Genomic DNA, 18,430 nt, shown 5'->3' on the forward strand with positions numbered 1-18,430 from the left:
CTGAGGAAGACCCATACCAAGGGTTGAAAGCTTTGGAGCAAAATTTTGAGTTTTTGATTGAGGAAAAAGCTGCCCCTGACGAACACCGGAAGATTTGAATCCAATATAATCCGTCAGATACCCCACCTAAAAAAAAATGCTAGGTCTAGATCCTACATCGTAAATTTTAAGCGCTAGTACAGTAGACTCTCCCTCAATCGGGCGAAAAATTTTACTGACAATTTTCAAGTTTAATTATGAAGCTAATTTGCTCAAATTCGCTGTAGTTCTTCCTATTTTATCGTAATTCTTTATAATTGAGTGCTTTTTCTGGAATATACAAAGGCTTTGACGCCCAAATCTATCGATAAACCGGATGACATTTTGCCCCAAATGCCCAATTAAGAGAGAGTCTGCTGTATTCCCCATTTTTACATTTCAAGTTAACATTTTTTGTTTAAGGTTTGCTAAAAATTTAGCACACATATTTTTGGAAATTAATATGTGTTTTTTATTTCTTTGAGTAATCCTTGCATTTCATTCTATTTTGAAAAGTTTTCCTTCGGAAAAATGAATGATTTTTTATTCAAACAATTTTGATAATTTTGAGATAACAGTTTGCAAATTACATATTGAACTCATGTTAGTTAAATCTTCCTACAAACAATTTTAATGGACTTCCTAACAGGTGGTTTTCCCACCATTTTTAGTGAGATATAGATATTCAGGAAACCTTTAGTAGCACTTCCGGGTATTCTAGGGAGTGTGAAAGAATCAAATTCCCCTCAAGAATATGATAAATCGTTAGAAATTACCCGCCAAATTGGATAACAGTGCCAATTGGATGACATGCAATAGATCAACAGTGATATAGAATTATTCGTATTGCGGGAAATATTTACTAGAAGTGACGGTGGGAATCTCAAGAATTCCTCCCAGTTCCTCCATAATTCAGTGTGGAAAAGCCATAGATTATTTGCCCCTTGGGGAGAATGAATACCAGGAGTTACTCAATCAAATATACCATGAATCCAGCAACTTCATCTCCTCCATCCATTTCCTTCTGATTTTCTGTGAGCAAACTATCCCACCAGACGGAGTCATTTAATTAATTGTGTCAATTATTAATTCTGTTTCATTCACAAATGATTACTCGCCATTTAACCCAGAGAGAGAGAGTGAAAAGCACGGGTCACCCCCACAATATATCTTGGCATCTATTTCGCCAACATAAAACGACCCTTTTTCGCATAACATTTGTACATTCAGCAAGATTGACCATGGAATTATTTATGAGTGTCAGAAAATCATGGGATATTGTGTGAATTTTGAATACTAAAGTTTATTTTCTTACCTTCTTGGGGGCGGGAGGAAGCCAGGACGCTTGGCCACATACTTCCTTAGGGTGCTTCCTATTTGTCCTTTTTTCACTAAATTCCAGCTGGTATGACCAAAAATAACATTGAAAAACATTCGCGGAACACTCACTTAACAAATTTAGAGTAAAATTCACACGTAAATTCGAGTTTTTCCACGGGGAAAACACGAATTTTCTCTCTGGCGGAAAAACAATTGCGCCAACCAAAGCCGACTTTTGCCCACTGTTTCAATGCCCACTTGACAGAGGGCTACAAAAACGCCGACATTCGCTGCCAACTTCACTGCGTAGTTTTTTGTGAAGAAAAATCGGACGTGGCGTTGCAAACATGGAAAATATTGAGAAAAAAAGTAGTGAAAGTGCTCCAAATCCCGATTCAGGTGTTCCTGAAGCCCCGAAGACTTTCTCCTTGGAAGGTAGGTGGTGAGATTCACAGAAAATTCCAGCAGGAAGTGCTTGAAATCCCCCGAGACATCTTCCTAACCCTACTTTTTGGGGTTCTTGTTGGAAGTTTCTCAAGAGATTTCTCTGTTTTCCCCGGGTTTTGCCCAGTCCTGCGGATGATTAAGGATGCCCAGCAACAGCATGGGCTTCGCCATGGGGATTATCAGCGCTATCGTGGCTACTGCACTCGCCGTGTGCGGAGATTGCGGAAGGTTCTGAAACTGCCGCAGTATGATAAGAGACACTACAAGAAGAAGGATGTCTCAGTGGGTCATCTCCAAGGGAGCCGGTCGGATGTGAGATACTTGCACATTCCCCTAATGATGGCTGAGCGTGCCTGGGCCTATGGGATGCAGCTGCGTCAGGAGGCCAACACAGAGCCACGGAAGAAGTTCCATCTGGTTGGAAAGCTCCGGAAAGCCTGTCTGTATGCCCTGCAGCTTCAGGAGCTCTCGGCTTCTGACTGCTGTGACGCCCGGACAAGGTGGGAGATTGAGGCCTACAATGCCTGGATGCACGGTACTCTGCACTTTGAGCTTTCGCTCTGGAAAAGTGCAATTGAGAACTTGAAAAGGGCTCAACTGGTGTACCAGAACCTGGGAGATGCTCTCCCGGAAGAGGAGCAATCCCTTTACCGAGCGAAAGTCGACGAATTGACACCAAGTATTAGGTAAGTTTTTTTTTATTCCTCTTAATCAGTTCCGGAATATTTAAGGGGCTCATCATTTAGAAAGTAAAATCCACTTTAGGATATTCCTTAGCCCGAGAAAAAGTTATTTATATTTTTTTATCCTCAAGATCAATTTAGTTTCTAAATCTTGGAATTTTATCACTGATTGGGGAATACTAAAATTCTGTAGAACAGTAACATTTTCTGATACTGCCACCAGAGGCGCTTAAATTGCAAAAATTGTTTTCTGAATATTCTCAAACTCTGAAGAAGATAATCTTAACCTGAATTATGAATGCTAGAGTTCGTTAAAACAATTAAATACAAAATTATAAAAAGAAACGCATAATTATATTCAAAATCTCTTTATTTGTCCCTTAAGGGCTCTACACATTGGAAGCAGTTTTCGTCAAAAAATACATTTTTGACAGAATTTTGACGTTTTTACCTGCAGCAGTTCAGACAATTTCCTTCAAAAAGACAATTTTTGATGAAAATTGCTCCTAATGTGTAGTGGCCTTTAAGTTAACGATTTTTTTTAATAACTTCTGCTTACAAAGAACTGTTCAATTTCCCCTGCGTTCATTGCTTTTTGAGGTTATGTTTCTGATAACCTCACTTTATTAACTAGTTTTATTCTTTTTGCTAATTATGCTGCCCAAATATCTATAGATATATATTTTTTTAAATATTTGAGACTATCAGAACCTTTCAGTTTTTTTTCACAGTTTTGAAGTTTATTCCAGTCAAATTTAAAATTTTTAAGGTTATTAAACTTAAAATTTTCCAAATTTTATTTTAAAAAAAAATGAGGTTAGAATCTGTTGCAATAAAAGGACTTTAAAAATTAACAAATAACCTCAATAAATGCTTCAAAATCATCTTGTATCTCAAACATTCGAATAGTGTTTTAAGGTTATGTTCAGCATAATCTCACAAAACTGAGTAATTTAGGTTATGATTGAATGTTTCTTAATTGTTTTATTCTCAGTAATTTACTATAAACTCCAGAATAAAGCACTTTCTTATGGGTCTATGGTAGGTGTGATTCTTTTATTGCGAATTCGGATTGGGAGCAAATACGAAGTTCAGATAAGCTCATGGTAGCTGAGATTCAATTACAGGCAACCTCGAAATGCGTGCAATTCGGGGTACTTGCAAATTGGCACAAAAATATCTGAAAAACTCTAATGCCGAATATCTGCGAAACTATGATAAATAGAGACTTCAAACTTGATATTTATTCAGAGCCTACTGGGACATGTCATATTTCACTATTTTTTAAATTTTAGTTAGCGGTTCGCAAATATTTGCGAAAAACTCCGCGTTCTGCGAGGATCCGCGAGAAATTCCGCGATCCTCGTAGATCTGCGAAAATTCCGTAAAAATACCCCGATCCGCGAAAATTCGCGATAAGTTCCGCGTCCGCAAAGATCCATGAAAAATTCTGCGGTTCGCGAAAATTTCTACGATTCGCGAAAATCTGCAAGAAATTCCGCTGTCCGCGAAAATATGCGAAAAAATCTGCGGTCTGCGAGAAATTGCGCTATCCGCGAAAATACGTGTAAAATCCGCGGTCAGCGAAAATTCGCGAAAACTCCACGGTCCACGAAATTCCTCGGAAATACACGAAAAATCCGTCGGTCCTGGAAAATCCGCGAAAGCATAATAAAATTTCTAAATAAATCAGAAAACTGTATTTCGTCAATTTTTTAAGATATCTCAGAAAACGCTGATTTCTGAAAATTCGGATGCTCATTTTCGGTATCGGGGCTATTTTAAACCCTGTGAATATCAAATCGATCGGAGATGGTCGCCTAACTTTGCGAATATAGGTGTGATTATGAAAGAATCTCACCTCAAAAACAATGTGATAGACAAACTTTAGGTTTGTTTTTTGTTTTCTATATAAAAAAAAGTAATATTGCTGTAATTGTTCTTTTTCTTCAAAATTCTTTGTACTATTGCAAGAAATGCAACAGAAGTAAGTTTTCTAGTACCATACTTACGAGTTTCTCGTTGTCCAAACTGAGCGTAATCGTATTCCGGCGTTTGATTTACCTTTTGACAAAAAACCCGCAATAATTTTTTTCACATGAGTTTATTGTCTTTCATGTAGTATTACAAGTACTATAAATTTATTTACTGCAATAACTTCGGAATATGCAACTTTCCGAAAACTGCTAGAAAATTATTTGTAGCAGTCTATATTTCTGAATATTCTAGGCGTTCAGTTTTGCAATTTCAAATTTTAAAACTCGTTCTAGCAGTTTCTAGCAGAGGAAAAAATTACGCTGGAATTCTACTAAAAGTTTAAATATTCTGTATTTTTCTTTTAAGCCTCCTCTTCAGGTCAATAAATGAGACTTTGAAATAATAGCCACTAGTGGATTAGTCATTCTTAAAATAAGCTTGATGGAAATGTGAGGTTATGTTATGACTTAAATTTTGAGTTTTTTCGATTTTCGCATTCTTCAATTTTTAATATAATTTATTTTAGAAAAATATCTTATAGATTTTTGCCGATATAACTATTAAGTTAAATGTATTTCATTTTGTTATTTGTATTGTCCCCTTTTCCAAGCGAAATCCTATTCCGGCGTTTGATTTACCTTTTGACAGAAAAGTGCAATAATTTTTTAAACATGGTTTATTGTCTTTCATATAGCATAACAAGTACTATAAATTTATTTACTGCAATAACTTCGGAATATACAACTTTCCGAAAACTGCTAGAAAATCATTTGTAGCAGTCTTTATATTTCTGAATATTCTATAAGCGTTCAGTTTTGCAATTTTAAATTTTAAAACGCATTCTAGCAGTTTCTAGCAGCAGCAAAAATGGCGCTAGATTTCTACTAAAAGCTTAAAAAAATTCTGTATTTTTTTCTTTTGTCTCCTCTTCAGGTCAATAAATGAGACTTTAACATATTACCCATTTAGTTAATTCTTTAAATAAGCTTGACATAAAATTGAGTTTTCCATTCTCGGCACTCTTTAATTTTTAATATAATTTACATTACAAAAATATCATATGGATTTTTTACGATATCTCTATTAAGTTAAATGTATTTCATTGTGCTATTTGTATTGTCCCCTTTCAAATGTCCATCGCCGTCTTAACGTTACATATGACCTCCCGGACAAAACAGCTTATTCCTTGCTATTCCAAATTTTATTATTCTTACTTATTCATTTTGATTGAAACCCTTCCGGAAGACAAGAAATAGGGCTTAGAAATCATTAAAGTATCCAATAATCTCTGCCCTTGCTTTCTTTTGAGAAATTAAGAGCCTTCCGGAACAAAGTTTGAAGCCCGATTGAGCTTAAATGAGCTAATAAAATGTTTTAGGTACTGTGCCTACAACATTGGGGAGGGAGCTTCAATGGATGATCTCCTGGAGCTGAGGGCTCAGGGATTGCTGGAGAATCTTGAATCTCTGGCCACTCAGGTCAAATCCCAGAGCACTGAGGCTCTGCAGACGACCGAATGGCGTGGCCGGAAGATGGGAGTGCGTCCGGAGAAGGCTAGGCTCTTCCTGATGAGTATTCAGGATTTGGATAAGAGTATTGAGAAGGCTAAGAGTATCCAGGCGAAAATTGAGATTCTGGAGACAGTTATTATGGACTGCAAGGATGCGATAACGGCCATTAAGGAGGAGATTAAGCAAGATCCGAAGCTCAGGGCTACTTCCCAGGGTGGACAGATTGTCGGAATCCACTTCCTTCTGTCCTATTTGACGTACATTCGCCTGATGAGGACTCTGGAGAGGAATATGCTCCTGGTGAAGCAGGCCAAGGCAAGCCTGGAGGATGCTTCGGAGGGAGGCGGGAAGAAGGTCAGACCGCAGGATATGACCAGGCTGTACGAGATTATCTTGCAGAATGTGACAGAATTGCAGCAAGTTCCGGGTCTGGAGGAGGATGAAAAGTATCAGGAAGAGATTCTGAGCCTCAGTACGACGTTCCGGGCTTTCCGCTGCTACTACATTGCCCTGACTCTCGTGGCCATGAAGCGATGGAAGGAAGCTGTGGCTCTGTACGAGAGATCAATGAACTACGCCAAGGAAGCTCTCACTAGTAGCCCTAAGGCCTACAATCTGGCTGAAGAACTGAAGCATCTCATCAGCACGATCGAGGGATGCAAGTTCTCAGCTCATGCCTACAGTGTCCTCGAGGACGATGCTTCAGATGAGGCAGGAGCTGTTTTTGGACGTACCCAGAAATCTTCGAAGCCTCTCTACGAGCGTCTCTCGGAATACAAAGAAGATGCCACGTTGCACTCCAAGAATCCGAATGTCTTCAAAATAACTCCCGACATGGAGCCAATTCCATGCAAACCGCTCTTCTTCGACCTCGCCCTCAATTTCATCGAATTCCCATCGCTAGAGGACAAAGTGGAGTCTCCAGGAGGGAAGAAACAGCCAGCAGGGATTTCAGGATTTGTCAAGGGATTCCTCGGATGGGGTGGAGCTAGCAAGTAAGGTCAGGACTCTTTCATTTTTTAACTTTTCTTTATTTCCTATTTACATTCTCTCCTCAAAATACTGAAGGTTTTTTTTGTTGTTTTCTTTTGGTTATGTCAATGCTGATGGTGTCTCGAAAGAGAGAGACAGAAAAATTAAATGATCACAGGTTGATATTTTTTGTGCAGATTGTTGATGATACAACATAAAAATAATATTAAGCCCAAGATAAGCTCAAAATGAGCCGTGACTCTTTTTATTTCCATCGCATATTGGCGACGAGTGAACTAAAAAGATCTATTAACCCTCAAGTGGCCAAGTGTGTCTCCTATTTAGTGTTTTTCCCCTCATTGTAATATAAATCAAGCTAGGGATTTCTAGGAACGTTCTAGGAATCAAATAGCTTTCGGTTACAGATAAAAAAATTGACATTACCGGGACTCGAACCCGCGACATATTAGGAGGAAAGTTCTCGGATTGTGAAAAACTTGAGTTACAGATTTAAAAAGAAAATGAGAAAAACAAATCGACATTACCGAGATTTGAACCCGCGACATATTAGAGGGAAGGTTCTAGGATTGTGAAAAACTTGGGTTACAGATTAAAAAATGAGAAAAAAATTTGACATTACCGGGATTCGAGCCCGCGACATATTAAAAGTATATATATATGGAAAGCAGGACGACTCAATCCTGGGACAATTAGGACGGTTGTAAGATTGAAAAAGTTTGCTAAATCATGTGAAAAAATGAAGAAAAAGGTCTGACATTAATGGGATTCGAACCCATGACATTAAAAAGTAAACATAAGCAAACGGGATGGCTCAATCCTGGGACAGTTAGGAAGTTCGTAGAATTTAGAAAAACTTGAGTTACAGGTAAAAAAATGAGAAAAAATCTGACGTTCCTGGGATTCGAACCTACGAGATATAAAAAAATAAATATAATGCAAGCAGGGTTATTCAATCCTTCTACTTCTAGGAAGGTTATAAGGATAGGAAAAAAACTCGAGTTAGAGGTCAAAATAGTGAAGAAAAAATGATATTACCGGGATTCGAACCCGCGACATATAAAAAATTGAATATGGGATTGTTAAAAAGGTTCGTTCGATTAAATAATTTGGAATCTCAGGTCAAAAAGATGAGGAAAAAAGTCTGTCATTGTCGAGAATTGAACCCGCGATTTATCTAAAAGTAAAGATGAGATGAAATCTAAAGAATTGAAGTCGTGATATATTTAGAATTTTGGCATCCCAGAATCCCGGAAATCGCTCTAGAAACGCAAAAACGTCGAAAAAGATACTTGAAACGTTGAAACTATTTTTAAAAGGCAGAAGGATATCGAAGTATCACGTAAGCGTTTCTACAAACATAAAAACATTTCGAAAGAACACGAAACATATTTATTTTGAAGGGGACTATGACCCTTGAAATGACAACGTTTTTATCTCATAATTGCGAAAACGGTTCTAGAAACACAGAAATGCAGTAAATTTTCAAAGAACGCATTAAAGACTAAAGAAACATGGAAACTTTTATTCTTAGGAACATGAACACGATTCTGGAAACGGAGAATCGTTTTTATAAGTTCCGGAAACAGTTTTAGAAACTCAGAAACGCATAAAAGAATAACGTAACGTTTCTAGAAATATGGAAACTTCTATAAACACGCTGATCTTTTTTTTTCTAAATGTGGAAATGTTTCTTGAAACTCAGAAACGCATTAAAGAATAACGAAACGTGGACAGTTTTCCTCTTGGAAACGTGGATAGATGATTTTTGAAATGCGGAATCGTTTAGAAAAATATAAAAAGGATACAAGAAGTTCAGAAACGCGTCAGATAATAACGAAACGTTTCTAGAAACATGATAAGTTTACTAAGTACGTTTTTTTTAAAGTATGATAACTTCTATATAGAAATTCGGTAACAAAACAAAGCAGAGATGATCAAGAATCGTTTGAGACCGAACGAATGTCAAATGAAAATTGTACGTTAATTGTGTCAAAACGCTTCCTGGACAAGGTTATTTTGACGTTAGCGAAACGTGGAAATTTGTAAAGACGCAATCTTCCGTTTTCTGAAACGTTTGAACGGTTCATGAAACGCATCAAAAAATAACGAAACATGAAAAAATTACTGTGTTATAAAATGTTCCGAGTTCAAATCCCCTTTAGGTCACCAGAAATTTTCTATATGACTAAGAACGGTTTACAAGACGATTTTAATTATTTTTTATCTGTCACATAAGTAAAAAGGTATTGCTTGAAGTATTTAGAAAATATGAATATTAGTCTGTTAATGCCCTTTTAGCTTGGGAAAGTTTTCGTGAATCTTTTGTGAAATTTAGTTGAACTTTACAACTAGAAATTTGAGAACTCTAAGTTGAGAACAGTCGCCAGCGTCTCTTTTAGGAAAAATACTATTCTCATGCAAAGGAAAATCTATAAATGACTGTGAGTTCAGACTCCTCAACGCCAGCGTCGCCAGCCGAACGAAGGTTTGTGTCTTGTTTTTCTGAAAACGTATTTAGCCTATTAGTGGTTTGTGTCTTAGCTTAGAGTCATCTTCCTTTTTTTGACTTGAGGGATAATTTTGAGGGAAATTATTCTCCTGAACATTTTTTAACGCTTGACTGTTCTTAAGTGCTTCTGCATTATCAACATTCGTTTGTTCTGGTTCCTGTCACGACTGTTTTGTGGTTTTGGAACAGGACGAGGACTGGGGTAACTGGGGCACGATTGGAATGAAGTTTATTCCAAGGAAAAAAATGAGAAAAGTAAATCATTCTCCTGAATATTTTTTTAACACTTGCCTGTTCTCAAGTGCTTCTGCATTATCGACATTCGATTGTTCTGGTTCCTGTCACGACTGTTTCGTGGTTTTGGAACAGGACGAGGACTGGTGCAAACAGTCGAGAGAGAAACCATCACAAAGGAAAGTCGATAATACAGAAACACATGAGAACAGTCATGTACTAAAAAAAAGATGTTCAAGAGAAAGATGTTCCCAGCTCATTTTTCATTGGAATAACACCATATAGGTACAATTCCAATATTAAATGAGAAAGGGAAAACATTCTTTTGAATATTTTTTTTACTACACGACTGTTTTCAAGTGCTCCTGCATTAGCGTATATTCTTTGTATTGTTTTCTATCACGACTGTGTAGTGGTTTTGGAATAGGACGAGGACTGGGAAAAGCGGGCCCCATGGGAATGAAGCTTATTCCAATGAATACATGAAAAGGGGAAATCATTCTCCTGAACATTTTTTTTAGTACTTGACTGTTCTCAAGTGCTCCTAGATTATCGTTTTTTTTTTTGCGTTGCTTCCTTTCTCGGCTGTTCTCATGAGTTCTCACTGTGTTCTAAAATCACCAAACAGTCTTAAAAGGAATCAACACAAAGAAAAGTCGATAATACAGAAGCACTTGAGAACAGTCATGTACTAAAAAAGCAGCACTGAGAGAAATCCGAAAAAGTTAAAATAACATTCCGGAAATGTTTATTTTACCCTGCAGTATTGATCCGAAATCGGTGTAAATATTATGCTTTTTAGGTGTATTAGGGGTTAAAGTTACACTTTTTCATGTTAATTTTAATCTTAAAAAGGTGTAAAATTAACACTAAAGAATGTTGATATATTTTTACACCTAAAAAGTGTTAAAGTTACGAGGAAAAAAAGTTAATCGCACCCCCGTTTTTTTTCTCACTGAAAGAGAGCCCATACTAATACTAATTTAAGCCGAATGAGAGAAAAAATGCTATTAAAGTCAAGACACAAACCATCATTCGGCCAATTTATCAAAGACACAGGAATGCGAAGCATTTTACAGTAAAGTCCACTCGAGGGCTAAGAATCACAGCTGAGATAACAATGATGCATTGTGTGTATCATAAATTGTGCAAAAGTCCCTCCTCGTAGAATTCGAGGACCATCTCCCGAATCCTTCGATGGTATTCAGGTGTTAGCATTTGTGTCATTTGTGTGCTATTGCCAAAATCTGTGATTGTGACAGAATTGAGATCGGGAATGCGATTGGGATGAAATGTAACAGCTGGCATTAGCCACATTGAATTTCCCAGGCCATAGAGCATCTTTCGTTGGAGTTCACGCTTGATGCTGTCCAGGGAGAATTGCATCTCTAAGCGATTGAATGCATCTTCCTGGGCACTTTGGGATGAGAGATAGATATGGAGGGATTTTATGAGGGATTTCTGATAGTCTGTGATTAATTGATCGAGATGAGTTTGACGGAAAGCTCTCACGGTGCTGGTGTAGATAAAGTGAAGGATATCAATCACAGGTGATGTACATCGCATTGTCTGCAAATCCACCAATTTCACATGCTCAGCACATCCTGTTGATCTCTGACGAAACATTAGATTATTAATCCATATATCACCATGGCAGATCACCTTCCACGATTCCTCATTCTCCAGCACATGACGCGACATTATGTCATACATACATCCCTGCATCCTCTCAATTTTCCCAATTGCATCTGTTAGATGACCATCGGAATTTGTTGCTTTCAGACTTGTCAGGGTGTCCCGAAGGGAACATTCCAAGGTGTTTGAGATAAATTCTCTGGCTTCTGGACAGTAAACAATTTCCGATATACTTTGTCTTACTGTGTCAAATGTTTCGGGTTCTTTGACCTTCATAGCCAGAGATATTGCATGGAGATTGCCCAATTCCTGCAAAGAAAATGGTGCAAAAAAAGGAAAGAATCCTTGCTCTATTCCACTTTGTTTTTTTTTTGTGTTCAACAAATCCCTGCGTCAAAAGTCAAACATCTCACTTGCATAACGAGTGAACAGTGTGAATAGTCCAATCCCTTGAGTCTGTCCTCCATCTCAAATCCACTCTCCCGGAGATCCTCAAGAATAATCACCTCCTTCTCGGCATCGTCAATTCCGGCAAACAGACACTTTGGGTAGGGCAGGCGATTGCTGGAGAAACGCCGGAGATGGGGAAGTACTTTTGTGTAAGCGGCAATTTCATTCGCAAAAGCCTCGTCACACCGGAAAAGCTGACGTCGAGATATACTCGATATTTGGCGCTTTACGATGAGCTTTCGTTGGTAATCTGCAAAAGGAAGTTCATCTCAAAATCATTCCCCTTTTTTAAAAATTTAAATTTAATTTAGAGAATTTTGTAAATTGCAATTTCAACATTCCAGTCAAATCCTTATCAGCGATAATTCTTGGAAAAATTTCTTCCGCAAACTCGTTCACTTGATGCATTATTTACTATTTCCCCTGACACAAGACCTCTGCTAATTGATTTGCAAACACATTAATTTTTATGATGATTGGCAACTATTAAACAAGTAAATATTCTTATGGGAAATCCCTGCAAATTCGTAGTAAATGCAATTTATTGAACTTCACGGAGGGAGCGATATAAGGGACAGGGAGAAATTTGTAATTTCGGACAAATCAATTTGAAATTTCGGACTTTAATCCGAAAAAGTTAAAATAACATTCCGGAAATGTTTATTTTACCCTGAAGTATTGATCCGAAATCGGTGTAAATATTATGCTTTTTAGGTGTATTAGAGGTTAAAGCTACCCTTTTTCATGTTAATTTTATCCTTTAAAAGATGTAGAATTGACATTAAAAAATGTTGATATATTTTTACACCGGAAAAGTATTAAAGTTATGAGGAAAAAAAGTTAATCGCACCCCCATTTTTTTCTCAGTGATGGTGCTATTTGAATGATAGGGAAAAACATTTTTTAGTACACTGCTGTTCTCAAGTTCTTCTGCATTATCGATTTTTCTTTGGTTAGTTTTTGTCACTGCTGTTTGGTGGTTTTGAAAAATGACGGCTGTGCAAAATTGTCGAGACAGAAACCAATAAAAAGAAAATTTTATAGTACAAAAGCACTTGAAACCGCTTTACTCTACTAAAATGTTTCTGTATTATCGACTTTGCTCGGTGTTGGTTCCCCAGTTCTTGCCGTGTTTTGAAACCACCAAACAGTCGTAACAGAAACCTAAATAAAAAAAGTCGATAATGTAAAACTACTTGAGACTCTGTGACTGTTCTCAAAAGCTTCTGTGTTATCGATCTTTCTTTGATTTGTTCATATCACGACTATTTGGTTATTTTAGAACACGGAAAAGCTGGAGAAAACAGTCATGACAAAAAACAACACAACGAAAACTCACCACAACGAAACTTGCAGAATGCACTTGAGACTACTTTGCTGTTCTCAAGTGCTTCTGCATTATCGACTTTTTTGCGTTGGTTCCTGTCACGACTGTTCAATGGTTTTTTAGAACTATGAGGACTGAGTAAAACAGTCGAGAAAGGAAGTAACACAAATGGAAATGGATAATGCAGAAGCACTTGAGAACAGTCATGTACTAAAAAAATTTTCAGGAGAAAGACTTTCTCTTTTCATTGGAATAGCCTCATTATCCGGGCACTTAGTTATTTTCCGGAATTCAAATTTTTACTCTAAGCAGCGCATCCCTTCGGACGACTCCAAGCTTCGAACAATCCTTTTTTTAATGTGTTTTCAATTATTTTCGGACATTATAATATTATTTTTTAATAGCTAGTTTAATGCCCCAAATTTTCAAAAAAGAGCTATTTCTAAAATGCATTGAAAACATAAAAGAAACTTGTGTTGTAGCGAAGCTTAAGACGTCCGAAGATAACCCGCTTACCCTTACTTCGAATTTTTCTTTTTTTTTCTCGAAAAAAGTGGGTTCTGTCCGCCCATGTATCCTTATGGCAGCTATCTGAGCTAAGAGCCAAACGGTTAGAGATATCGGATTGAGGGTTTCAAATTTCTTTAAAACGTGACAGAAGCGTTAATAAAGTAATCCAAAATGTACTTCTGAATTGAATTATTACTAAATTATTACACTGTGCAACAATTTTGAACTTTTTTTTTGTCCCTGGGTTCTCGTGCTATTTTTTCTATTGCTAGGGTCAAATGATTTACGAAAATACTTATCATTTTGATTTCATTTGGGTTTTGCGCCTGGAATCTAGGCAAAATAGTTTTTGCCGTTTTTTGATACTTGGGTGCCTATATCTCCGATTCTGCTGAACCGATTTATTTCTTAATATGGGAACATTTGTTCTCCTTTACATGCCCGATAAATCCTCTGAACAGATGAAGTTCGTACAACTGACACCAGGGGCGCTGTAGTCTCAAATATGTCAGAAAACATGGAAAAATCGAACTTTTTAGCAACTTTGATCAAGAATATCTCAAAAACTAAAACTGTCCTTAACAATATGATTTATGGGTTTGATAGAGAATTTTATTAGCTACATTTTCGTTCATGTACAACTTTTCTCTCAGATTATTTTTTAACCTCGATATTGAGGTTCAAACGAAAAACGAGCACTCAGCCAACTAAAGAAAAACTTAACTATTTCGCACATTTTGACTTTTTCTTTTCAAGTTTAGATAACCTAGAGTATTATTTTCACTTTCCTTACAAATGTAGGACTTTATTAATACTAATTGCATTATAAAATGTGTTTAGATATAATACAAGGTAAGAACTCAAACAATATCTTCAGTAAGATTTCAGTGTTATTTCAATCTCAAAAGACTATTACAAAAAGGGCATATTAACTGCATATTGCAAAATTTTAAATATTTCAAAGACTATTTCTTGTTAAATTTACGTTTTAGAATCAATAAGTATCTATTGTACCTTTTACATACCATTTACATATGTAAAACTTTGCAAAAAATCCTTTTTCTAAATTCATTTCTTTTTATAATTCTTTAAAAAATTTTCCTACATTTATCTACAATCCTACAATCTTAACCTCATAATTACGTGATTTTCGTCGAAATAAATCTAAAACTAGTTTTTGAACTTGTAATTGTTACTTTATGTATATCACATACGTTAAAGTTTTATACAAGTTTCCAAATAATAAAATAATATTTAAAAATTTAAAATGTCATATAAAAATCACCATAATATCGATATTTAAGTATTAAATAATATAATAAAAGCTTGTACTGCTTAATTGCGAGGAAAAAGAACAATAACACTCGAAATTGTTAAGGTTTTATTTAGTTGGCTGAATGCTCATTTTTTGTTTGAACCTCAATATCGAGGTTTAAAAATAATCTGAGAGAAAAATTGTACATGGACGAAAATGTAGCTGATTAAATTCTCTATCAAACCCACAAAACAGATTGTTAGGGACAGTCCTAGTTTTCGAGATATTTTTGATCAAAGTTGCTAAAACGTTCGATTTTTCCATGTTTCCTGACATTTATGAGACTACAGCGCCCCTGGTGTCAGTTGTACGAACTTCATCTGTTCAGAGGATTTATCGGGCATGTAAAGGAGAACAAATCTTCCCATATTAAGAAATAAATCGGTTCAGCAGAATCGGAGATATAAGCACCCAAGTATCAAAAAACGGCAAAAACGATTTTGCCTAGATTCCAGGCGCAAAATCCAAATGAAATCAAAATGATAAGTATTTTCGTAAATCATTTGACCCTAGCAATAGAAAAATAGCATGAGAACCCAGGGACAAAATCATCGTTGCACAGTGTTATTAATAGATTATCAAAATCTTAACTTTTACAAAGATTTGTCCGACATTTCGTGCTGTCCGACTTTCCAAAAAGATTTTCCACTTCTGAATGTTTACTAACTTTTTTACGCAACAGTAAAAAATCGTTTAAAAAAAAAGAATTACATAATTTTCTGAAAAGTACCAGTTCAATTGACTTAGAAGTGGTGGAAAATTTGACAACGTGAAATATCGGACAGCGCGTAATGTCTGACACACCAATTTTGACGATCGACATGTTCTTTAAAAAGCGACGCAAAGAATAATCAGATATTTCTCTACTCTATAACTCTAAAATTGCATTCTTACTCAAATTAGTGCTAAACTTTTAAAAAGCATTGTCCGAAATTTTACGCTGCCCGACTTTCCGAAAAGATTTTCAACTTCTGAGAATTTTCCGACTTCTTTCTTTATACTTAAAAATAAAAAAAATCGTTTTCAAAAAAGAAATACATACAACGTTCTGAAAAGTTCCAGTTGAATTGACTGAAAAGTCGGACAGCATGGAATGTCGGACAAACCATTTTCTACATTCGACAATTTCTCTAAAAAATGACGAAAAGATAATTAGGTAATCCTTAAAGTACTCCGAATTATCAAAATCCGAACTTAGGCATAGGATTGTCCGGTATTCTGCTCTGTCCGACTTTCCAAAGTTTACTGAATAATGAAGCATTAATGGGGATAAAAACGATTTTTTAAACAACATATTTGGTCCTTATAAAAGGAGTTATACAAGTTTGGAATACCGATGCGTTTTCCCGTCCGAATCCATGAAATTCATGGCATCACTCGAAAAATTCTGATAGAATCTCAAATGGAATTAATAACATTAATTCCTATTCGGCTTAATACGGCAATGTTCGTCACAAAATTTCTGCCTTGATTGTCCACTTGGACATTAATGACCTTGAATCCTGCCTCTTGGCGTTTTCAAGGTCAAAGTTTAAAGAGTTCTTGGGAACGTATTTCATAACCGATTGAAATAAGTTTGGATGCATTTGAAAGGTCTTGAAATCCCGGACAAGTCTAAATCGGTTTCATACGATTTCAAACCAAAGCTGAACCGTTTTTTTTTCATTGGAATGCATTTATCGTTGCTACGTTACAAAATACCGAACTCTTGAGCATTATGTTTTAGAGTCCAATTGTAGAGCTTTTCTTTGGCACTTTCTCTATTCAATTTTATTTTTCACACGCAAACTCTTTGCCCTTCAGCCTTTGATGGACATTTCTCTCAACCGTAAAAGCCTTTCATTACCATTGCACTCCCTGAGGAAATAGAGAGAGAGAGAGAAACATGTACCCTTTTTTGCAATCCTTTCAACTAGCCTTCGTGGATTTGTAGCGTGATTCCTGGAGCTTTTGCGGGCGAGCTTTCAAGCTGAAATTGGCACTTTATGGAGTGTCGGAATATGAGTTAATTTCTAATTATAATATTATGAATTGAGAGACATACAACTCATCTCGGCTGGTTGCCTTGAATGCAAGGTCGTCAATTGTGATGCTTCCTGAATATTTTATAACGTAATTACTCGAATGCAATTTTCTCTTGTGCGCGGGGGCGTTCCTTTTTGCTCTTCATTCATGGTTTTTCTTTGACGGAGACAAAATCCCGCGGGATTTCTTTTTGATTAATAAAAAAGTTTTCACAATGGCACTTTCCTACCTAAATCACGTCGTTTTCCTTGGACAGCAGCACGTTTAATTAATGACATGTAATTATCACCCTGTCGACTCCCGGGTTCACATTCAACACTATCAATTTTAATTGATAAATCATTTTCACACGATTGAAGAACTTTTTCAATAAAAGCCACATTTTCATTTTCACCACTGTCTTCCGTATCAAAATCCATTTTTTTGGCAGGGAATTGATAAATTATTACTTCCAAAAAAAAAATTGTCAAGAAAGTATAAAGAAATTAGAAAAAAAATTATTGGAGGGAAAATGCGTGTCACTTGGACACCTACAAATCGCACCATCAACTGAGGAATATAGTAAACATTTTCAAGTCATTCGGCTGCATTTTATGCATTTGATGATCCACACAACTTGGTACACTGTTATTTAACTTTAGGCGGAAAATTCATTCTAATATTACTTCGACCAAGTTCTGCCTCGGGAAAATGGTTAGAAAATAAATGGTTATTGGCAGTGTAATGTGACCTTCAGTGAACGCACCAATATACTATGTCTATTGAATGCAATATTTAGTTGCACTTGGCATTATTTTTACTAATATACTGTCGCCTCTATACTCTTTTATGACGTCGTTGGTGTGCACATCTCATGAGATAAATGTCTTATTTTTAATGGGATGCACCATTTGGTCAAAATTACTAACATCCACTTCACAAATGCACTCATTTCTCCACTCCTTTTTCGGCAAAAAAAAGGAAACTTGTGCCACAAGACATTGAAATATCGATTCCTGACCATTAGGAGACCTTCACCTACTTTTATCACGTCTACCCTATTTTTTGTTCTTCCTTTTTAGGCTCTAATTGATATAAATTGATGTTTTGTCTTTTTGCAACTGATTGTCTTTAACCACAACAATGGCTTTCCCAGAGGGGCTTGATATTGAGGAAAATCACGTACAAATTCTAAAGTAATATCTTACTGACTTAGTAAGTGGCAGAAAGCTCGCTCACTAGAAATTTCTCTTAGAAAAGGGCCTAGTTACTTTTTATTAAAATCGTTATCTAAGACCGCTATCTAAACGTTATCTAAGAAATATGACAGAACTTCGTGGCTTACTTCAGTCTTATTTAGTTTTGGTGAAGTACTAACAAAGTTTGTTCGCTGTTTTTGAGTGATATTATTGAATATTCATTGAATATTGTGTTGATTCACGTTACTGATGATTTGTACATTTGACCTGAAGTGAGATTTGCCTTGTGAATTATATT

The 18,430-nt window shown here is 36.2% G+C and overlaps 2 protein-coding genes across 2 annotated transcripts; one reads left to right on the forward strand and one right to left on the reverse strand.

Moving 5' to 3' along the window:
- Nucleotides 1-1,630: 1,630 nt before the first annotated feature.
- On the forward strand, nucleotides 1,631-7,180 carry LOC129809352 (signal recognition particle subunit SRP68-like). The gene is made up of 4 exons (XM_055859168.1): nucleotides 1,631-1,773; nucleotides 1,910-2,471; nucleotides 5,824-6,956; nucleotides 7,078-7,180. The coding sequence occupies exons 1-3, from the start codon at nucleotides 1,686-1,688 to the stop codon at nucleotides 6,953-6,955; spliced, it is 1,782 nt and encodes a 593-aa protein (XP_055715143.1). The 5' UTR covers nucleotides 1,631-1,685; the 3' UTR covers nucleotide 6,956; nucleotides 7,078-7,180.
- An 81-nt stretch (nucleotides 7,181-7,261) lies between these two features.
- Nucleotides 7,262-18,076, reverse strand: LOC129809353 (uncharacterized). The gene is made up of 3 exons (XM_055859169.1): nucleotides 17,184-18,076; nucleotides 11,741-12,027; nucleotides 7,262-11,636 (listed from the first exon to the last, which is right to left on the reverse strand). The coding sequence occupies exons 1-3, from the start codon at nucleotides 17,371-17,373 to the stop codon at nucleotides 10,830-10,832; spliced, it is 1,284 nt and encodes a 427-aa protein (XP_055715144.1). The 5' UTR covers nucleotides 17,374-18,076; the 3' UTR covers nucleotides 7,262-10,829.
- Nucleotides 18,077-18,430: the final 354 nt, after the last annotated feature.

Source organism: Phlebotomus papatasi, unplaced genomic scaffold (genome assembly GCF_024763615.1).
Source record: "Phlebotomus papatasi isolate M1 unplaced genomic scaffold, Ppap_2.1 HiC_scaffold_68, whole genome shotgun sequence".
NCBI classification, from domain to species: domain Eukaryota; kingdom Metazoa; phylum Arthropoda; class Insecta; order Diptera; family Psychodidae; genus Phlebotomus; species Phlebotomus papatasi.

Bases quoted from the DNA above. Each gene is read 5' to 3' on its own strand.
- LOC129809352 (XM_055859168.1), top strand. From the start codon at position 1,686: ATGGAAAATATTGAGAAAAAAAGTAGTGAAAGTGCTCCAAATCCCGAT. The intron at 1,774-1,909 runs GTAGGTGGTGAG...GGTTTTGCCCAG, and splicing joins GAAGACTTTCTCCTTGGAAG to TCCTGCGGATGATTAAGGAT. The intron at 2,472-5,823 runs GTAAGTTTTTTT...AAAATGTTTTAG, and splicing joins GAATTGACACCAAGTATTAG to GTACTGTGCCTACAACATTG.
- LOC129809353 (XM_055859169.1), bottom strand. From the start codon at position 17,373: ATGGATTTTGATACGGAAGACAGTGGTGAAAATGAAAATGTGGCTTTT. The intron at 12,028-17,183 runs GTAGGAAAGTGC...TTCCTTTTGCAG, and splicing joins AGGAAAACGACGTGATTTAG to ATTACCAACGAAAGCTCATC. The intron at 11,637-11,740 runs GTGAGATGTTTG...TTTTCTTTGCAG, and splicing joins ACTGTTCACTCGTTATGCAA to GAATTGGGCAATCTCCATGC.